This window comes from Artibeus jamaicensis, unplaced genomic scaffold (assembly GCF_021234435.1).
Source record: "Artibeus jamaicensis isolate MK-2021 breed Jamaican fruit bat unplaced genomic scaffold, CSHL_Jam_final scaffold_1283, whole genome shotgun sequence".
In the NCBI taxonomy this organism is placed as follows: domain Eukaryota; kingdom Metazoa; phylum Chordata; class Mammalia; order Chiroptera; family Phyllostomidae; genus Artibeus; species Artibeus jamaicensis.
In genome coordinates, this window is record NW_026522028.1 from 13,931,163 (window position 1) to 13,955,221 (window position 24,059).

The following is a 24,059-nucleotide window of genomic DNA, read 5'->3' on the forward strand; positions in this document are numbered from 1 at the left end:
TTATATGATTAAAAAATGAGTTATAAATGACTCAGGGCCAAACTATCCCCACCCCAAGAAATCCAAAGTTTGAATGAAAGAATAAAATCTGGCATGTTGTTGTCCCCTGTCATTTAGAAATATATCAATATAAAAAAGATGGAGGAAGTAGCAATGACAACAAAATCATGGTGAAAGATATTTCTTAAAAGCTTTAAAATCAACATTGTTACATTGTTATAATGATTAAAATGAGCTCTTAATCAACTGTCATATTTTAAAAGTTCTTCTACCAAATTTTATATGCGAGTTGACATCAGTTACACAAGTGCACCAATGTTGGATAGATAATTTGTCCAAAGAAAATACAAATGTAGGTCGAAATGTAATACCTAATGAAAAACAAAACTGCAGGTAATTTTTAAAAAATGCCAGCATATTAGCCTTTGGAAAGTACACTTTCCAACAACCATTCCATACAACATGGGAACTAAATGGTAGGTTTAGTGCTTCTCAATTGTCCTCAATTAAAATACCACTTGTGACACAAGAATAAGAAAAGGCATTGTTCTGCCAGTGATTCTCTTCTTTTCAGTGACCCAAATGCAATGAATTGTTTCATTTGTATTTCACAATTGTTTCTCCTATGAAAAGTCAATACATTCTTACCACTTAAATGGACCTCTAGTGCTTACAAGTGCCTGTCATTTTCACTGCACAGATTCAGTGTTTAATCATTTTGATTATCATGTACATGATTTTTATGATAAAACTCTTATCTTCTGACAAAGCCTGAGAAATGAAATTTCAATAATCATGAACCTTTTCGTAAAATGATGCTGAGAAGTACGAGGAAATATGATATACAAGGTCTACCACTGAGATGAAGTGTTTATCTGCCTCAGACTTTGTTAGGAATGGCAGAGCCATCAACCTTATGACCTTTGTATTGAGTTCCCTGGCATGCAGAATGAGAGATACCGTTCTAATAATTAGACAGATCCTTTAAGTCAAATAGGGAAAAAAATGGTCTGAAGATAAATGGGTCAATAAAGCTGTTAAAGACAGAAGCAAGTACACAGATGATGGAAGCTAATAAGAGGGAAAGAGTTCTCAAGAGAGAGCCAGCCACCTGAAATTTATACTCCAGATACATTTTTAAATCAATATAACCTTCTTTGTATACCATGTCTTAAGGAAAACATATGCATTTTATCTTTAAATTGGAATACTTAAAAATCATTTTCCATAAAGATCATTTAAAAATCCTGTTCAGTAATTAATAAACTATTATTTTGCCAGTGCGAAAATGCTACTCCATTTCCACCTGGGCTATAGCTTGACTAGTTCCATAGGAAGCACATATTCCTAAATCCCTATTTTTAGACAAAGATACTAAGGGTTTGAGAATTGAAGAGTTGAGTTTAACACACATAGCAAATATAGGACACAACTGAGGTAGGGACCACAACTGGAGAGACTTCTAATTCCAACTCAATACTACAGATCATTTCTGTTGCTTTCTACATACAATGCTTCCTACCAGATATTTGTCTCTTTAATCTTTTTTATTCATCTGTATGAAATATAGAGGTGGAAGAAGAGAGGGGTAGGATAGGGAAGTGTTTTGGCATGACTACTGGTGATAAAGATGTTCTCAACAGCATTAAAAGGCATTATCTGGCATTTTTACTTGGGACAGTAAAATGCTAAATTCATGGCAGCTTACAAATAGTGGTTACTATACAAGATTACCCTTAGTTAACTTCACTAAAGAACTTGTGTCCATCTGCATTCTGAAGAGGCTTCCAAGTCTACTTCTTGCCATCTGTATTTCATAATACAAATCACAAAATTTGCTTCTGACATTCTGTTTTTAATTATTAGAAAACTGTATTATTGCAATAGCTAGTCATCCTAAACATGTATAATTTTCTTAAGAAAATGTCATTGGAAAGTGGTAAAAATAACTTCAATCTAAATATTACCCACCTATTCTGGGACAGACTCTATCCTAGAATAGATATTGGAGAATCTTGAAAAGTCAAACCGTCGTTTCCAGTCACATATTCAAAGATAGTTTCAAATCCTTGATATTTAATCTATAATCTCCAAAGGTTTTTTGTTATCAGCATAGAAATTTATTTGAATTCAAAATAATATGGTTCTATTTTAACCCACTATATTCTTCATTCATATGCAGACACTTTACAAAAAAAGAATGTCCGCAGGTTGTTTTTTGAAGATTTCTTCAAATGTAAAGCATTCTTACCTTACTAAAACAAAACAAAACAGAAAAATGAAACAATCTCTACTTCATTCCTGTGAGCACAGCTTAAAAATACTTTGTAGAAAAAGCAGAAGCACTTCATAGAGAACACATTAATGCAATCTATGCTGGTATTCACAGAACATAAAGTGAAAAAAAGAAAACGACATTTAGCAGCAAGCCAGGGAGACAATTCTGACATTCACATCATCATCAGCAGAACTTCATACTTTTATAGAGGTAGATTAATAACAAAGAATGAAGTTGAAATCGTGATAATCATAGCATTTAAATTTGTTGTGGTAAAGAAATGTTGGGTTAATGCATTAAATTCCTAGTCACAGTTTTATGTGCTTATTATTAAATATCGTTCCTTTTATAATTTTCACTCCAGTAAACTAGAAAACAAAAAAGATCTTATCCCAAAAGATACAGGAATAAAGTCCAAGTATTTAAGTAGCCCTGTTTTGAAATCTAATATAATTTCTTGGAGATGTGAACAAAGGAGAACTTTAGTTATAACCATACTCATATACAAACTCAGCTACTAAACATATTACATGACCCCATAATACAATGAAAAAAAGGGCGTTACATTTAATGACAAAAAGAAAAGTGTTTTCTTGCAGAAAAGGTCATTTAGTTATCTTCAATTTCAGCATATGTACCCCAGGCAAATATGTATCCTAAGTAAATGTGTGTATACATTTATATACACCTTTATATACTCAGCTGAATATCAATTATTATAAAGCCCAACATTTGTTCATTAAAAACATGTTCATGGCTTAACGTTCCAATACAGTATATGCAGGAAACAAAAACTACCATTAGGAGTGTTGTCAGTCAGGCTTTGTTAACAAGATTTAGAACAGCACACTCTCTGTCCAAGAGTTTAACTGCAAATCTGTTAGTAGTGAAGTAAAACAAGGAGATGGAGCTAACTTTTGGTGTTCTCCATCCTATCGCATGAATATTGTTCTCTTTTCTTTTTCTAGTTAAATGTGGGAAGCATATTTTTAATTTTAAAATGTTGTGTTTTAAAGTTAATGAGAAAATACTGGCCTTAACTGCCATGTTAGATCATTTTGCCTTGACAGATATGTTTAGAACACTTCATCCAAAAACTGCACTTTGACATTTTTCCTAGCGCAGGTGAAATATTTTCAAAATAGATAACTTGCAAAATGACAAAACAAAACTAAAAAAATTCAAAATACTTGAAATTATATCAATATTGTTTTCTGAACACAGTGGTTAACTAAAATTCAAGTATAGGTAAAACAAACAAAAAATTATACATCATGCTTCTAAACAACCAATACATCAAAGAAGATAAATTTTATTTTTTGTAATTCTATAATTTAATTTTTTAAAAATTATTTTATTGTTGTTCAATTACAGTTGTCTGCATTTTCCCCCTATCCTTCTTACCCCACCCCCTCCAAACCCACCTCCCTCCCTTGCTTCCACCCTCCCCCTTGGTTTTGTCCATGTGTCCTTTACAGTAGTTCCTGAAAACCCTTATCCCCATTGTTCCCTCTCTCCTCCCCTCTGGTTATTGTTAGAGTGTTCTTAATTTCAATGTCTCTGGTTATATTTTGTTTGCTTTTTTCTTTTGTTGATTATGTTCCAGTTAAAGATGAGATCATATGGTATTTGTCCCTTACCACCAGGCTTATTTAGCATAATGCTCTGCAGTTCCATCCATGCTGTTGTAAAGGGTAGTAGCTTCTTGTTTCTCTCTGCTGTGTAGTATTCCATTGTGTAAATGTACCATAGTTTTTTGATCTACTTATTTACTGATGGGCACTTAGGTTGCTTCCAGCACTTGGCTATTTGTAAACTGTTTTCTTAATTACATTTTTTGATTAGCGAAATGTTAAAAATGTATTCAAGTGAAAGATTAATTTCAGTGGAAGGAAAACCAGGCATATGATTCATTCGATTTTATTTTTGAATAAAAGTGATTTTATTCAAAATTATTTTTTTCACATTGTGAAGAGCATGAGGTTTACACAGCAGAGATAAGGCAGAAGGGTTCTTGATGCTTGGACAGGGCTAGTATTGCTCCTGGGAACATTTTGAGAATTGTGAGGAGTTTGGGGTTGCTGAATAATTGCTAGATCTATGGATACAACAGTTCCACACTGAAGAACTGCATGTATCCCATGTGACTTTTTGTCTGTATTTGAGAAGCCTTTATTAACACATAAAGGCAAACCAAAGCTATTTCATATATGAGATATTGCTTATATTTTGGAATTACCAAATTTGAAATAAACTCTAATTTTTTATTTAAATAAACTTATTTGAGAATAATTTTAGATCCACAAGAAAGTCGCAAAAATAGTAAAGATAGTTCCTGTATAACTCTCATCCATACTCTATTATTAACAGCTCACATTACTATGATGAATTTGTCACAATTAAGGAACCAACACTGCAATATTGCTAATAACTAAACTTTATAGATCATTTGCATTTCAATAGTTTTTTTCCTAATGTGATTTTTCTGTCAAAGGATTCTATCCTGAACACTGTAACACAAATACCATAATCATCATATCTCTTTTGCTGCCTCTGGGCCATGATTTTTCTCATATTTTCCTTGTTTTTGATGATCTTGAAAGTTTGGAGGAGCACTGGACAGATGTTTTTATAAAATGTCCTAATTTGGGTTTATCTAATGGTTTTTCTCATGCTTAGAGTGAAGTTATAGGTTTTGGGCAGGAGGATCACCTAGGTGAAGTGCCATTCTCTTCACTTCATATTGAGGGTACATGCTATCAACATGTTTATCCACTGATGATGCAAACCCTCATCACCTGGACAGTGTAGTGATCACTAGATTTCGCCACTGTAAAGCTGTTCCCCCTTCCCACTCTACTCTTTGGAAACAAGTAATTAAGTGCAGCCTACAATCAAGGGGTGGAGAGTTAAGTGCCATCTCCATGAGAAAGGATTATCTACATAAATTATTTCAAATTCTCTGTTGGGAGATTCTTTCTTTCTTTCAACATTTATTCACATCAGTATGGACTTGTGGATATTTATCTTATACATTGAGTTATAACCCTATACCACTTTTGTTGCTCATATTGATCCAGCTTTAGCCTTTGAGAGCTCTTTCATAATGGCTGCCAAGTCTTTAACATGCCCTCTTTGAGCACTTCCTTACTTTCTGGCACTACAAGGTGCTCCAGATTAATTTTAAGTAATCCCTCTCCAGTTCTAGAATCTGCCATTTCTCCAAAAAGCTATGGTTCCTTCCCACGTGACTTTTAATAAATTCCTCAACAGGAATTATTAGGATGCCATATCAAATGAGACTAGTCTGTACTACTCCTAATAATACTCATTTTTTTATTCTAGTGTGCATCAGTTCATCTACTCTTCCATTTTCTTATAGCTATATAGAATACATTCTGAATTTACTGCTTTTCCTAAATACAGATATGCTCCTTATAAATAAGCAAAAATATCAATTCATCTTTTCTAGTATAGTCATACTGAGCACTTACTATAGAAACCCATTTTATTTTTATAAGTTATTTTCCCTTGTTATTACAATATGAGTATTACAGGGATTTTGTAAAAATTTGTGAGTAGGTAGGTTATATTATCTATTTTATTTCAGGAAACATTACATAATGTCTGTTACATAAAGGTGGAATTGAGTCACAAAGGTTCAATGTAGGAATAAAAGAATAAGGTAGACTACAATGTGTGGACTTTATTTGGGCCTAGATTTAAGGGGAAAAACTGTAAATATGTTTATGACATTTATGAAACTAGATATTTGAAATTTTAGATATTTAAGGATATTAAGGAATTAATTTTGGTGTGATAATAATGTTGTAACAGTGAGTCTGTGATGTATGAGAGGGGACCTCACAAAAAAAAGGAATTACCTTGAGGGTGTGCCCTTTATAGTATAGGCTTCCCCTACTAAGTGCATGTTCTAGGAACCCATCTGTATCAGTGTACCAGCTGGCATTGATGTCAGAAGCTGTGTTCAGCTTCAGTGAAAAAAATTTTGAAGACTCAAAAATTTGCCCATTTCATCATCGGTGATTTATGAGCACACCTGCCCAGACCACATTGAGTATTCAGCAGTTAGTGACAAAAAATGGCATGACCCCCATGCCCCACACTCCCTATTCACCAGATCTCACTCCAAGTGACTTTTTTTTTGTTTCCCCAGGTGAAAAATGTGCTCAAAGGGAAATGTTTTGCTGATGTGGAAGAAGGGAAATAAAAAATGGCAGAAACACTAAAAATCATTAAAATCAGAGTTCAAAAATGGTTTTTAACAGTGGAAAAAAACATCTCAATAGGTATACTGCATCAAATGGAGAGTACTTTGAAGGTCACTGGAGTTTAAACATGTAAGAATAAATTCACAATTTTCATGAATAAATTCTGCTTTTTGGAGGTCCCCCTATATCTTTTGAAGTATTTTATTAATTTAAATATTTTATTGTTTCTCTTATTACAATTGTCTGAATTTCCCCCCTTTGTCCCCCTCCACCGAGCTCACCCCCTACTCCCATAGTCAATTCCTACATTATCGTCCATGTCCATGGGTCACATGTATGTGTTTTTTGATTAATCCCTTCACCACCCTTGAACCAGTACCCACTTCCCCCCTCCCCTCTTGCAGCTATCAGTCTGTTCCATGTTTCTATGCATCTGGTTCTGTTTTGCTCATTAGTTTATTTTATTCATTAGATTACACTTATAAGTGAGATCATATGGTATTTTTATTTCACCCACTGCCTTATTTCACTTAGCATAATACTCTACAGTTCCATTTATGCTGTTGCAAAAGGTAAGAATTCCTTCTTTTTAACTGCTGCATACTATTCCACTATGTAAAATACAGTCTTCCTTTTTTTTTTAGAGATATATACCAGCCATTATTTGTGTGATATCATTACTGGGTTTTAGTAGGGATAAAAATGTTACTAGATCCCAAGGTACCATCCTGCTGTATTTATTTTCTGTGTGTTGGTTACAAGCATAAGAATAAGCTGGCAAAGCAGCCTCATTTGAAAAAAATCAAAATTAGAAACCATTTCCTTTAAACATTAACTTACACACATCATGAAGATGGAGATTCATGCTATTATCATATTTAAAAGTCTGTCTCTTACCAGACAACTTATTAATATACGATGTCAACAATTATTTCAAGGAAAGTAATAAAATTCTCTAAAATATCTTCAAACAAAATTAAATTTAATTCATATGGATTTTAAAAGACAATAAATGCATTAGAAGAGAAAAAGTGCTTTATATAATCAGACAATGCTAAGGCAACTTCAAAATAGTTGATAATTAGCATAGTTCACATTCGTTTTTAATGTCTATTTTCCTGGGTATTGTGGTACCTTCCATGCAAAGTGAGACTTCAACTCATTCTCTCCACAAATAAAGAACAATTTAAGTTGTTTTCAAACATTTAGAATTTCCAGTCTAAATAAAACTCACCTAAATTCTATTAAAAGAAAACAAAGGGAAATAGAAAATATAATTTTTGTGTTTTTACTCAGAATGCTAGAATATATACATATTTAAGATACACATGCAAAACCATGTGTATTATTTTTGATATGTATAATGCAGATGGAGTTACACCTATCATTACCATTTTGTAAGTACTCAGCTGATCAAAAATCTCTGGCTCAACTTGACCACTCTATATTTTGCATTTATATCAAAAGTTTTTTTAGCTGATAATGATTAAATTTACTCTAGCACTTAAGTTCCTTTTGTTATTCACTATGGTATTTTACTTTGGGAGACATTATATAGTGTCTGTTACATAAAGGTAATATTGGGTCCCAAAAGATCAATGCAGGGAAAAAAATAAGGTACACTACAATGTGTGGACTTTATTTGGATCCCAATTTAAGGGGAAAAAACAGTAAAAGTGTTAATGGCATTTATGAGATTACAAATTTGAATAATTATGATAATTTGAACTTTATGATTAAAGTATTTCCAAATAAAACAAAAACAATTTGAAGGTAGCACTTACTATTTGGTAGGTAGGTAAGGGTTTCAACACTATAGGAATGCACTGAACAAATTCTGCTATTCAAAGAAACACTAATGAAATACAGATAGTGGTACTATAGCTCCTAAGTAAATCTGAACAAAAGAATGTAACAGAATCAATTATTTCTACTAAAATGTATGCTGTTTATGAACATCTATTATCAAGCACATGTACTTTTATTGGCAGCCCTTTTAGAACCAAACATCTCATCCCTGGGTTGGTGGTGGCAGTGGTCTAAAGTAGATCTTTTGTCTAAATCTAGACTAAGCTGAGGAGAACATTAAACTCCTGGGGTTCACATCAAAGTAAGAAAGATATCCCCAAGACTATAGTGATATGTAGCATCTTTGTCACTGGCTAAAGTCCTATTCTGAGTGGAAACAGCTCACCATAACACATTCCCCCACCCCCAGTGGCTGAAAGGACCCAAGATGTGCCCATCTTAGCACGCACTAGGGAAGGTTGGTCTGATGGGGAGGACATTCACATCTTTGAAAGTATTCCCAGGATTCCTCTCATGTCACATCTACCCCTGGTAGAAAAAGACAAGGTGGAAATATTTTATATATTCTGGAATCAGTTAGAAATATTTCAAATTCTGTTTCTTCCACTTACTATTTATTCATTCTTTAAAATATTTATTGAACACCTGTTCAATAAATATTTGGGTATATAGGACAAGTCACTCAAGGTTTCTAAGCAAAAGTTTCTTCATTTGTAAAATAGAGAATAACTCCAACCTTTCAGGGTTAGGATAGTAATAAAATAATGTAGGGAAAGCACATAGAACATTACTTGGTATATAGTAAGCATTCAACAAATATTATCTATTATTCTATCTCTGAAGATTACCAACAGAATGCAACCTCTTTACCAATTAAAAAGAAAGCTGACATTTATCATGTACTATGTGACAGACATCATTTTAAGTGTACCACAACTCTATGAGGTAGTTAACATCACCACCCATATTGCACAAAAATGAGAAAACCTGGCAAGTTCCTTAAACTCTCCCTCACTAATATCACACAGCTAGGAAGTAATGGACCTTGGATATAAGTAACCCACGCATCTGATTCCAAGGTGTTTTTTTTTTTTTTTACCATATTCTATATGGCATCAATTTTTAAAGGATAGAAAATTCAGGACTTTTTTAAAAGTCTAATTTGAAGATAATTATGTACAAACTAAGGTGTGTTCTTCATCCATAAAAGTATAAATCCAATCCAGTAGGGAAAAAAAGAGTTGGTATCAAACCTAATTTCATCACAGAACAGCTGTAGAATCTCTGTTGAGCTGCTTGACGTCTCTGTACTTTACCTGTAAAAAGCTGTACTAACTGTTTCTTATCTCACTGTTAAGGATTACTAATAATAGATGTAAAGTGAATGAGATATTTTCAACTTAGGTGAATGAGGGAAAGAACCAAGCTATATCACGAATGTTTGCAAAAATATTCCAAAAATCAAAAATCATGATTCTAAGTGTGCAGAAATTCTAACTAAAAATACTACTCATTTCTAGCTAGCATATTTACAGTACAGAAATGGCTCCGGGCAAAGTCAATTTCTTTCCAACCTTGTCTGCATTATTGGACTGATCAATATACCCTTGCCTCCCATATTTAAAGAGTAAACTTCAATTGCACCCTACTGAAATGATCACAAATCCCAAATAAAACAGGATCCAAATTAACTTGTTTTTAAAAATATTTTATTTCTTTTTTTTTATTTTTAGAGAGAGGGGAAAGGAAGGAGAAAGAGAGGGAGAGAAACATCAATGTGTGGTTGCCTCTCACATGGCCCCTACTGGGGACCAGGCCTGCAACCCAGGCATATGCCCTGACTGGCATATGAATTGTGGCAACTGAACCGTGGCAATCAAACCATGACCCTTTGGTTCGCAGCCTGTGCTCAATCCACTGAGCTACACCAGCCAGGGCTTGTTTTTACCATAAATATACTTAACGTATCTTGTCTAGGGATACACTAGAAAGAAAAAATTATCTGGCCTTAAATATTCCATAGAACGAGCTTCTCTGTGTGTGACAATTCAATATCAAACTGAAAACCTATTGTCTGACAGCTACAAGGCAAGGGAGCAGCCTTTTACATAAGGAAACCTCTGCCACTGATTTAATGAAACACTGATGCCAACAGAGACTGCCACAAAACTCACACCAGGGTGCCATATGGAGGGAAATGGGAAAGGAGCACCTAGGTTTGCCATCCACATTAGCTCTACACCACACTGAACTTGGTCTGTGCATGGGCTCCAGCAAATAGGGAGGAAAACTAGCAACCAGACTACATGTCTGTTTTAAGCACCATTAGCAAATACTTTTGGTGCTGCAATACTTTTGATATGTTTTTAATAACCTAGTGGCTTATTTTGAAAACCAAATATAACGAATTCACAAACTTAAAATATGAATTTTCTTCTCAGCCAGGGAAAAATAAACTCCCATATACACATATGAAACATACCAAAATTATAACAAGAATTCAGCTAATGTTGTTGAAATTAATCCTTCAGCATAATTACTTGTGGCAAGTATTTTTAAAGGTCTTTATTAATATATTACATTATAAGTCTCACACAAATGACTGGAAAATATTCTTTCATAATGTGGTAAACAAGTTGAAAAAACGAAAACCCAGGATTTAACCCAGCCTCCCACTAATTTTTTTGGAAGACATTACTTGAGAAAACATATTACAAGCCCATTTTAAAAATAGCAGATGTAGCTGAAACAAAACAAAAAGTTCAAATAAACAGAAAAAATAATATTGGGCAACACTTTAAAAGCAACTTACAACATGGTTTTTTCTTATCTATTGTGTTATCAGAAGACTATTCAACTCATCTAATAAGACTAATTTCCAAGAACATTGATGTCAAGTAAATATAAATGTTCCAAGAATATTAATGTCAAGTAAATATATTTACTTGACATAAATATAATGTCAAGTAAACAGACAAGTGTGCTATAGTTGATATTAGTTATATAACATTTTTATTGTGGTAAATTATAATGCATTAATGCTGTTGTGAGTTTTGGTTTATTTAATAAATTTTGGTTCTTAAAACAATTTTTGTGACAAAATATTCAACAGATGAACACAGAAACCTAAAACAGCAGTTATTTTACTTTAGTAATTTAAATTCACATTTTTATGCAAATACCTGCAACCCTTTCCTAAATTTTCAAGAGTAAGATTAAGAAAATAAAAACTTCTGTTAGAATTAATAATTGTAACTTAAATTAAATAAGAAACTAAATAATCTTTAAAGTACAAAAATTTCTCTCATACTGAACAGTTTTGTAATTCAAATCAGGGCACAACTGCAATCCACGCTTTTGCAGTACTAGCTAGACTATTCAAGCCTGGAAGTATTATTTTATTAAGAGTTAACAGACTGGCATACATATGTTATGGTTTTCACTTATTGTAGTTTATACTTTAATTATTCTAAATTGGAGGGGGAACAAGCTTTATTAGAAAAATATCTATAACTTGCCTACTACTGATTATCCAGAAGCATGTAATTCACTAAATCCACAAGAGGCACCTGTATTCAACAGGTTAACACAATAACTCTCTACATGGGTTCTTAACAAGTGTTCTTACAAAACTAGCCCAAATAAATTAATATTTAGCTTAAAAATTAAATTTATTTTTAAAATCAGATGGATAAATGGCAAATTATATAAGAAATGCTTATTTGAGATGTATCTTTAAATATCTTATTTTTATGTCTGTTAATAAAAATTTCACATCAGTATTAAACATGAGATAATGGTTCTCATTAAGCTAAAGGATTATTTTCACATTATATCTTCCAGGTTAACAAGATATTTTCTTCTCACAGGAGAAAAGTACATCTTAATTCTTATAAGAGCTTGTTTTTGTACTTTTATAAAAGGATAAATTTAAGGCACTTTATCAATTTTAAGCTACCATGCATTCCAAAATATATAGAATTCTTTCATTTTATTTACTTTTAGAGTTCTTCTAAAAACATCAAAATGAAGAAACAATTAGAAAATTTGTCTGGAAGAATATATGGTAAATGCTCAAGAAAAGGGATATGTTTTAATTTTGAAACTAATATTTGTCTATTGTGTTGGCCTTTTAAATATCGGTAAGTACTACTTATAGTATAATATTTATGGCATAAACACAGAAATGTTACGAATTCATTGACATTATTAATATTTCTTAACAAAATGAATCTAAACCATGATTTAGATAACTGAATTGGCTAGAGTAATACAACTGTGAAATATGGATAAAGCAACCCTACTTCCACTGTGTCTGGCACACAATGTACAACTTGGCACTGAAGTATATCCATTAGAGCATTATAAGAGACTTTATATGCATTGTCATTTAGGAAAGCAGATTTGCTGATAGACAAGAAATCTGTGGGTAAATTTATGTACTCCATCAACCAAGAAATATTTCCTGAATGCCTACTTTTCACCATATACTTTCTTTTGCCTTGTTATGCAAAAAAGAAATGGTACCTGCCTCATTGAGAAACAATGCTAATTAATGTAAAAAATAAAACTAGCAAAAATGATAAATACATGGCACTAGGAGAGCACATAACTGAGGATTTGATGTGTCTTTCGGAATCCGATGGCTTTTCTGAGGCAGTGAAGGAGAGGCTGGAGATCTAAAGGATGAGTAGGATCTTAACTGGGTAAAGAACAAAGGTGAGAAAGAACATATCAAGTGCAAAGGCCTAGTGCTGGGCAAACAGAAAGAAGGCCAGTGTAGCTTACCTCACAGGCAATAGCCAAATCTTCAAGCATCTTATCAGCCATTTTAAGGACTTTGATCTTTATCCTAAAAGCAGTGAGAAGCCATTCAATTTTTTAAGCTAATGGGGGTGAGAATTGAAAAAACAGGGTCAGATGAGAATCATTCTCAAGAAGTTCACCCCTGACTACAGGTTTATGGATCAAACAGAGTAAAATGCTATAACTATGATGACCTTGGCTGAAAAGATATTTTGCTATTTGCAATAGGAGAAAAAGAGAAAGCAGACTACATTAATTTTACCTTTTTTAAACCCAACCACCACTTCTCAAACTCTTCCACTGATGTATCCATAATCATGAAGGGACTCATCACTCTGGGAGGTCTGGGCAATGCAGCTTTATAAACAGCCTGCTGCAAGCCTAAAATTCCTGTTAAGCCTCTGGTCTCATCTTTTAAATCATGCCAGTTTTGCTTTCTACAACATGAACATAATATCTATGTTTGTTTTAATATAAGAATAATGTTTTAAAATACTTGGCAAAAATCAACTCTGGCTTCTTTTGATATTTTGGCTTCCACAACCATAGAAATGTACCATTTTAGGGCGCACCGGCCTATGGTTTGTATGAATAACGTGAATCCACTCACTGAATGTTATTTGACACTGTGATCCTATATTGAAGACTACATTTGCTGTTCTTTAGCCAGAAACTAAACCATGAAAAAAATTTTTTAAATTAAAAACTTTAGACTACATTTTTCAAATTATGTAACTTCCCTTTCCCTTCCCCATTATAAATCAGTCCAGATGATCCACCCTTCTAGTACTTTATAGAGGCTAATCCTTCACCTTTCTTATAAGCCTTATGTGTGAGGTGCTATAGAGAAGTCACATAGAAAGCTGTAAGTCATTAAGAACAAATTATTTCGTAATCTGAAGTCATTCTGCTACAAATGAAAATGATCATTTATCATTGGTTTAAGAACAGCATCAATATTTTAAAAGCTATATTCATTCTGCATATAAGAACTTTGATCAGTAAAATTCTAAATATCCAACAACATAATGTTAATGATGTAATTAATCTTCAAAAGACTCATTTTAACATTATTTCTAAATTATTCCTGAGAAACAGATTTGAAACAGCTGTACCAATTCAATACACATTCTTTGTGGGCTTATTTTTGGCAGCCAAAGTTTTATAATGTGGTATTTATTTAAAGTCAGGACATGATGAGAGTTTTATTGTCTTTGTGAAATGCAGATTTGTTCTTGTACTTTTGTGCCACCTACTCATGGCTCCTCCCTCACTTTCCCACTACTGCCCACCTCTCTTCTTCAGCCAAACAAACCTAGACACAATCTCTGTGGTTAATCACCCCATCACAATTCTAGAGTCTCTTGCTGTGCCTCTACATTTAGAATATGCCCCTCTTATAATATGGCTTAATTAAATTGCTTAAACAGTTGCTAAAACCTCACCTTCCAAATGGATTCCTTCCTGACTTACTAAAATCATCATCTTTACCTTCCACTGGTGCTTGTATACATATGAAACTTTAAAATTTACCAAATGTGCTAGTTGATGCATGTCTCTGTCTTGGCATAGGTTTATCAATGCCACTGCCATCCCTTGGGAGACTGATTTCCCCAAAGCAGGGAATAATTTATTTAAAATAATCCACTAAAACATTTCCATAAAGAAGTACTGAGTAAATAATATATATAAGGACCTGAATACATATACATAAATATATCTTTTTCCTAATCTGCACTAAATCATAAGTGTTAATTTAAAGAGCAAATGTTAATGACATTATAAATAAGTGATATTTCTTGTGAACTAAACTCTACATGTAGAAAAGGTAAATTTTATCTTCATGTGAAATAACAGAATTCCCACTCCAAAAATGTCAAGTCCAAAGTAGGTGATTATTGGTGACTATCTAGTCACATTGCAATTGAGAAAAAAAGAAGTGGTAGGGACAATTTGATAATTTTTTCTTGCAGTGTATAATCAAGTTCCTGCAAAAATTATTTTTGATCTCTGTCTCAAGAATGTTTAACTAAAAATTTTGACATTTTCCTTTATCTAATTAGATATATGTCAACCTCAGCTCTGGGTTCTATGAGGAGGAAAAATTACTAAAAAGCACTGTACCTGCCAAAACCTTTTTACCTTATCAGATATATTCTCTTTTGCACCATTTAACTTTTATACAAAATAGACCTTACTTCATAACTGCATATTCCTCTTTTTAGGGTTATATGCAAAACATTGTTTTTATCTTTGCTTTTTATGACTAAAATAATGTATTTCATTGTCTACTTTCTTCCTTTTTTTGTATTTCATCTATCCTCAAGATGGCTGAGTCATCAGGACAGAAATTAGAAGTCAGTGAACACTTCTTAAAGAAAATGGTTTCTAGTAAACAGGAAAGAGCAAAACAGTTAATCATGAGATGGTTTGAGAAGAGGCTATCCATAAAATTTAGATTACTTTAGGAATCACAATAATGCAAGAATGGATGAAGCTAAATCACAGGGACCATAAGAGAAGAGCAGCAAAGCAGGGCCTGTTGGTTGACTCTGAAAAAATAATTCCATTTTATTTGATCCAGAATGGGATTGAGGTCACTGGGAAAATGTCATGGAAGGATCTGGCCCTAGAAAATAACTTTATCTTAGTCATGTGGATATTTTGAAAGATTTTCAAAGTTGGCAAGGCTGTGGAGAATAAAACTGGAATTACTGGGTGTGACATGGACAAGGAAAATTAATAATAAAATTAATAAATTGGAGCCTTAAAGTGTTCAGACATTTTCTGCTATATTTCAGAGGGCAAAACGTAGACTCAAACAACTGCAGATTGTGACATATTTCCAGGCCCTGCAAGTGAATATACAGGAGCTGAAAAATAATTTTAAAGTAATAGACTGAGCAAAGATTAGAAAGTTATTGGCCTACTTTTCTACCTATAGCTTTTTTTAAATAACTGCCTTGCTTTTATGTACTGTAAAAAAATTTTATGTTTTAAAATTTGGTCAAAACTTTAAGAGTACTGAATGTAATTTCCAATTGGAAAAAAAGTCAGTTTTAAAAGTTAAATGATTTTTATTTTCTCAAAAATATTTTTGTAAAATTTTTTTCAGGTCTATAAAATATTTTCAAATAGCCTGAAGTACCATCAGAGTGATCTAGAATATAACAGTTTATTTTACTGACTCATGAGGAGTTCATATATTTACTGTAACTAACACTGACACTGTGTCACATCAAATTTTCATTGTCAACAGAAAATTTAGTGAGTACTGTATTTTATAAATAGTGGAGTTGGGGTGAGCAAAAATGCAAGCATTTCCTATACCAATAATTCCTTTACCAATAATTAATATGTAGATTTAATATTTGTGTTTCCCTCAAATATATTTAATGAAAAGAGACAGATAAAAATGAATTGCAATGTATAAATGATCCCGCATAAATAACCTTGAATATATGCTACTAAAGCTTTATAATCCTGTCAGTCTGTGTTTTCCCCTTCATTTGCCTCTCTCCTTACTGAGTTTCTATACCACTTCTATAAATTGTGTGGAAGCATAAATATATGGCCATTCTATTCTTACGTGTTTAATGGTTCTTTTTCTTTTTAGTAAAGAGAAAACTACCCTAAAAAGAGCATAAAGCATGTACCTTACTATATAGAGTTATAACTATGAGTGGGACGAGTTGAAAACATATGTAATAAGCTTTAAATATTAAGGGTGATGAAACTGTCACCCTGAAGAACATTGCTCTGAAAAACTCCCACCATGTTGCAGTTGTTCAAAATTTTTTTAGTACTGCCTTTATAACACTATACAGTATACAACACTAAATGAGGTTTAGCCATTCCAAAGCTACAGCCTAAATTAGTTGACTTTTAAATGTTATTGCATCTGAGGAAAGGGTGACAAGTAGTTTTTAAATGTGTTTTGTAAAATCTATTTAGGGAAAAGTATAGAGAGGGAAAAATTAATTAGTCAACAGTATAAGTTCCAAGTTGAGGAAATGTTCCTTCCATCCAACAATTTTTAATTGTATTTTCTGATAATACATCAAATCAAATTTATATGAAGATTATAGAAATTTCATCAGTAAGCATTTTGGACTTGAAATATACACATAATGACATCAGTTATTCTCTTCCTATCTAATGTATACAAGGATATACAAATTCCATCTTGGCAACCTCACTGACCTTTTCAAATAGTTCTAAAATGCGTCACCAACAGGTATGAAAATCAGTTATTCAACTTGAATACAGCAGTCATTTAAAACCACAGCTAACAATGTTAGTATAACTTCAAAGAAGCTGCATTTTAGGCTGGAGAGCTTTTTAAAGGACGATTGTACTGGAACACTAATTATGTGTGTCAGAATATGTGCATCATATGTCCTACTTGGTTCAATGGACTTAAACTGTAGAGACAGGGGAAGCTGCAAGAATGCACTGGGAGGGTAGGAGGTGAAGAAGATGGAGTATGCAACACTCTCTATAAGCATCATGGGAATTTGAGAGAGGTAGTCTTGAAGGTAATCTGACTCCCATGGAGGCAAGACAGCTTTGTTTTGAGAATTTCAGTAACAGACTCAAACTAAAGCAATCTTTTAGGCAAATTCAAAGAAAGGGTTTAAATTAACCATTCCTGCTTCTTGCATATACCCTCCTCTTTCTTCCATGACTGAGAAACTGAGAAACAGATGTTTGTCTGTATCTGAGAAGGGGTGGGGGTTGGTGGCTGGTGGGATTCTAGGAAAACAGAATTTCAATAGCACATAGGAAAAGAGAAGAAGAAACAGAAAAAGATGAGCCACTGCAGGACTTTGTCTTAGTCATGGCACCCATGGCACCTTAGCACAATGCACCGCACACAGGGGAGCAGTCAATAAATAATGAATTCGATTTAATCCAATACACTCTCATTTGTACTGTGCTTTGCAGTTACAAAGCACTTTCCACATATTAGAAAAGGAAAACATGAAGTAAATGAGGGATAAATGGGCATATAAGGGAATAGAAGGGAAGCAAATGGATAATGGAAAATCCACAAGAATAAGCAAGAAGCTAAAAAGGTCTGGAAAAAGAGAGAGGGGAAAAAAAAAGAATGAGTTTCTCCCTATCTTTCTCAATCACTTCCAATCATCCCCACCTTTCATTCTAAAGTAACTGGATCTTGGAAAGTCTGCCCACAAAGCATGCCCTGAGAAGGGACTCCCTCATTTTGGAAGGTGCATTTTTCACAAATGATAAGCCTTTAGTCCCTGACTAATGTAATTTGTTTGTGCCTAGGAATAACCATGAGCAAAGCTGCAATCTCCCAAGTGTGTACAGGAATAATTTATTCAGTCCCACTCACCCCGTATCAGTATTCCCAAAATCTTAGGAATCTGAGGGATGGGAGGTGGGGGAGCAGTGGTCATGAGAAGGGGGGGGTCCTCTACAGGCCCCTTAACTCAGACAACAGAGGGAGATAGTGAGGCAGGAAAGCCCAAGGACTAGAGAAAAGCTCATGACTGCAACTAGGAGGGCCAGCGTCTCTAAGTATGGTTTTTAGAAACTGCCAGGGAAAAGAGGGGGAGAGACTTCAAGATGGAAGAAATGAGGAATTTGAATGCACATCACCTTACACCTAGGGTCGAGCCCCCAGCAAAAGCCCTGAGGTCCAAAGCCTCAACTGGCTAGAGAAGGGAGGCAAAGGACGCAGGGGATGCGCTGGAGGGAGCCCACCAGCGCTGATGCTGTCCCAGGGGAGCACGTTTCCCTCTCCCCAAAGTAGAGCATCCCCCGAGCATCCTCAAACCAATCTGGAGTAGAGAGGTTGCTTCCCGATCCAAACTGGGGCGGCCGCATCCTGACCCCATTATGTGGGCTTAAAAGTTGCCAGGAGAGTTGGAGCTGGTAGGGGCAGCCGCCGTGGGGGCGTCAGGTTCCGAAGGAACAAAGGGGCTCGGGAAGGGGCGACCAGCGGAGCAGGTCCCTTGGGGGGTCCTCCCTAAAGGAAGAGACAAGGGTCGTCACGGCCTCCCGGCCTGGGGGCGCCAAGAGGAACAAGAAAGCGAGCAAGATGCGCCTGGATTGCGCTGGGATACCGCTGCCTGGTTTCCAGCCTCCTATCCTCCCGCGCTCTCCGCGCCCCTCTCCAGCTCTGGAGCAATCGGCTGGAGACAATAGGAGACCCGGATCCCAAGCCCCTACGGCCCCGGAGGACCCCCACTGTCTCCGCCTCCCCGCCCTGCGCACCACGATGGGTGGGCGGAAACCCCGAGGCGGGTTCGGAGGTGGTGGACTCCCTTTCCTTCTGCATGCCGGGACCCCGCAACCCAGGGCCGCCTAGCCTCTGCACAGCGGGCATTACCTTTCATCCAGTCCACTACTTGACTCGGAGACCATTTGCTCACCGGTTCCATGATCAGAGCCATGGGCACGGGATCGGTTCCGCTCGGGGTGCAGAGCCCAGACACAAAACGAACTCAGCAGCCCAAGCCGCCCTCAGGTGGGGTCCCTTGCTGGGCGGGCAGCTCGGAGAAAGCAGCTTTTGTGTATCGGGTTTCTCGGCTGCAGCGTCTCTTACACACGGCGTGCAGCTGCGGTGGGAGCGGTGATCAGGAGGGAAACGCCCCGGGGTCTCAGCTCCTCTTGGTCCCCGGTGAAGCACTGGCTGCTCCACCACTCCGTTGAGGTCTCCGTCTCTTCAGGGCTTCAGTTCATGGCTTGCACTGCCAAGGGTCGTGAAGCTAAGCTAAAAAGCCGCCACCGCCGCGAACCCGCAGCCAACTTGCCCGCTCGCCTCGCGCGCGGGAGTGAAGCCCCAGCACGACAAGCTGCCTGGCGGAAATGACGAGGGGCCTCCTGCCACCCAAAATATCTCTCTGCAGCCCTCGGGTGCGAGGCGCGCGCTCCACGAGCCCCCCTCCCGCTCACCGCCGCCCGCCCGCTCGCTCGCTCGCTGCCGCGCGGTCCCGCCCCCGGGGCGAACTGCAGGCGCGCGAAGCGCGTGCGCGTGCGTGCTCCTGCACGAGGCCCGGGACCCGGGTCGGCTAGTCAGTTAGGCAGGTGCGGGCGGTTCGCGTTCCCGCCCCGCGGGCCGCCCCGGGACAGAGGCGCTCGAGGAGCGCGTGCGCAGCGTCGGCTGCGCCGGCTGCGCAAGCCTGAGCTCAGGTCAGTCAGGTGTCTGCTGCGGGAGCGCAGTCCCGAAGGGCCTCGGAGCTGACGCGACGGCAGCGGGATGGGCTGCCCACCAGTTGCTGAGGCAGCTATGGAGGTACCTGCGGCTCAGCCGACGAGGGGTGGGGGACCCTGCTAAGCGCCGGGTTACAGCTGGAGCCCCGACTTTCCTGGCTCTTGTCCTCCCCGCTGCTGAGTGAGCTTCCGAGATGGTTCCCGAGGCTCTCCGCACGCCTTTGGAAGAGGCGTGGAATGCCTGCCGCGGACTGCTGCTGGGCTCTGCCAGCCAGAAAAACAGCGATGACGAGGCGGGAGGGCCGGTTCGTGGTGCCTCAGACCTGCTGGTGCGGTCTTGATATCGAGACAGGTCGGGCCCACGTGCCTTTTGAAGGGTTCTGAGTCGTGTTTTCGGCCAACTCCTCCAACGCTGAGAGCGCCCAGTACTTCTTTTAGAGGATGTCCTTTTGTTTTCAGATATTCTTATATAAGAACTGAAGGGGAACACTGGGATGTAAAATGAGTGACAAATTGAAAACAACGTGATTCTTCAAAACTTATGTACTTCACATAACACAGCTTACTTATATAGGTTGTAATAAAAGTTCACATAACGAGGCTTCCCTTTAAACCACAAATAATCCTAGAAACTATATGTACAAACTGTCTCCCGCCATATAGATATTTTCTCTTTGTCATTGTTAAATAGCTCTGTTGAATAAGCAGGACCTCATTTTATTTCTACAACCATTTAAATAATGTCAGTAGGTTTTGCCAGTTCCTGCAGTAACCCATTTTTTCTTAAGTTCAATTGCATGAGATACATAACTGCCACTTTTCTCAGCTGGCATGAATTGACGTACCCCCCCCATCTCACCCCCACACAAAGAACTGAAACCAAAGTAGTTAAATTTGTTTTGTTGTTGTTTTCAGGCTAGTGATACAAACCAAGTAAAACTTAAGATGGCCTATCTGTAGACTTGCTTAGTTTTCTAATAATCCAAACTTAAAAGTATATGACAAATTCTGTGTGTTTCAAAAAATGTATTTAGTTTTAGAGAGAGGGGAAGGGAGGGGGAAAGAGATGGGAACATGGTCTATCTCACACTCCCAAGTCAGGGCATTGAACCAGTGACCTTTTGGCTTGCAGGACCATACCCAACCCACTGAACAACAGCAGTCAGGGCAGTATATGGCAATTTTTGGAAGGAAGCTTAGAAATTATCTAGACAAGTCTATGCTCATAGGATATAGGCATAGTGTATTTCTTAATCTTGGTTATAGTTGTGATTTCCAATTTTTTCTTGGCTAACCAGACATGTAGGGTATTTTGGAGTGCTAACATTGAAACTGAGTCTCAGAACATTGCATCAATATTTCTTTCTCTTTTTTTTCAAAGATTTTATTTATGTATTTTTAGAGAGGTGGGAAGGGAAAGAGAAAGAAGAGAGAAACGTCAATGTGTGGTTGCCTCTCATCTGCCCCCCACTGGGGACCTGGCCCACGACTCAGGCATGTGCCCTGACTGGGAATTGAACCGGCAACCCTTTGGTTGAGCCCATGCTCAGTCCACTGAGCTATATCAGCCAGGGCTGCATCAGTATTTCTAGAAAAGATAATTTCCAGCATTAGTAATTTATAAAGTAGTTTTATGTTCAGAAATGCAATGGAATGGATGCATTTTGAGTCATTAGAGGTTTCAGTCATAGGGAGATGTTAAAAGTAATTTTATCAAAATAATGCTGTTAATAATAATGATGATACTTATTAAGCACTGTGCTAAGTACTTTACACACATTCTCAAAACAGTTCTATCACTAAAGACATTTTACAGATGAGAAAACCTTGGTTATCATATTCAGCTCCTATCCCCAGAACCTATTACACATGGTTAAAAATGTTGAATAAGCTAATGAGTATGACTTAAAACTTAAGTAATTTATCTGAGGCCATTACATGTGATTTTAATACCACATTAAGGTGATTTGAGGATATGAGCTTTTAAAACTAGTGAGAAGGGTTTGTATCAGTGTCACAAAAAGAACAATACTTTGGAGGGGGAGGACCCATTGAATATTATCAGAAAGTTAACTACAAGGGAGTCTGAGAGTCACTATGAGTGTTTCTGACCATACCTAACCAGCCATGTAGGAAGTGATCAAATTTGGCTGAAACACCAAACTGCGTATCCTGACTTGGCTAGCATGACAAGCAATGAGACTTTTCATCATACTACTAGCAAGTTTAAGAAGAGATGTTTGCATAATGAATGGAATGTCAATAAAAACAAATGCCAAAGAACAGGATACAGTAAAAATATAAAGATGTGTATTTGAAGAAAACACCAGTGCCAAAGAAGATGTGGAAAAAAAAAAAGAGAAAGAGGATTTTGAGGAACACCCTAGATCAGAATTAAGTTGTATATATTCTCTTGTTTATGTTACAATAGGTAATTTATTTAGTCTACTCAATTGAGATAACTATAAAAAATCTAAAACCTAAGAATGACTGAGCCAAAATGTGGATGTGGAGTTATACTATCTAACGGAATTCGCCAAGACCATAGGTATTTGCCCTAAACTCTTCTCCTTGAGGTTTTTCCTACAAAACATGCAAAAATAAAAATAAAAAAGTTGTCTTTGGTTTTGACAATATAATTGGCATTATTTTGCTTAATTTGTTCAGAACATAACTAGCTTTTCACTCTAACATTCTTTTTTTTTACCTTTTTTTGAATCCTCACCTGAGGATATGTTTATTGATTTTATAGATAGAGGAAGAGAGAGAGAGAGGAAGGAAGGAAAAAAGGGAGGAAAGAAGAAGGAAAGGGAGAGAGAGAGAAGGAGAAAGAAAGAGAAAGGAACAAAAGAAAGGCAGAAAGGCTGAAGGAAGGAAGGGAGGGAGGAAGGAAGGGGAAAGAAATGTGAGAAAGAAACATTGATTAGCTGCCTCCCATATGCGCCCCAATAGGGGACAGAACCCACAACCCAGGTATGTGCCTGACCAAGAATTGAACTTACAGACTTTTTGGTTATGGGACAACATTCCAACCAACTGAGCCACTCAGCCAGGGCTCACTGTAATATTCTTGATTTGGGGGAAATAAATATAAAAGGATTAAATCACCATTACCTTCACACTTTTATTCTTAACTGCAGATGACAGGTAAATCTTTCCTGTATTTTCTTTCCATAACTTTGCAAATAAACTAGCTTTTATATTATTTTGTCTATTATTTAAAATGTTAATGTCTTGCCCCATTTTTAAAGTATAATACAATGTGATTATATACAAACTTTGGCAGCTTATTTTTGCCCCATTTTTATAAGAGCAGTATAGCATGATTATATGCAAATTTTGGCCCCACTTTAGTTTTGCCTTTTCTTAATGCACAATACAGTCTGAAAGATTAGAGGTAAAGGTATGTTGTTATAAAATACATATCAAAACATAACACACTAAATGATATGATGTCACACATACTTCAACCATCTAGATATAAAAGCCAAAATGATTTTTTTGAAAGCTGACTTTGGGGGGAAGCAGGGAGAGGAAAAATATTAAATTAATTACATTATTAGAGACATAAAATTTGTGAGGTGTTTGCAACCATATCAAAATAAACAACTTTAATCATCTTTTAATTTAGTTATTATAGTTTTGTCCTTTTCATTCTCCCCCTAGATTTCAATAAAAATTAAAGTCTGTTGACCAAAATACTTCCATTTAAGATTTTATAGTATATGTAATGAGATTCAGTACTTCAG

At 36.3% G+C, this 24,059-nt stretch overlaps 1 protein-coding gene across 4 annotated transcripts in view; it reads right to left on the reverse strand.

Annotated features, from left to right (window-relative positions):
* The window catches only part of CNKSR2 (connector enhancer of kinase suppressor of Ras 2), a 313,411-nt gene extending 293,397 nt beyond the window's left edge, over window positions 1-20,014 (reverse strand). For all 4 annotated transcript variants that reach the window (XM_037129263.2, XM_037129190.2, XM_037129132.2 and 1 more), the window contains exon 1: window positions 19,487-20,014. In XM_037129263.2, coding sequence (XP_036985158.2) covers window positions 19,487-19,550 — 64 coding nt within the window. In that variant the 5' untranslated portion in view covers window positions 19,551-20,014. The remainder of the gene's footprint in view (window positions 1-19,486) is intronic.
* Window positions 20,015-24,059: the final 4,045 nt, after the last annotated feature.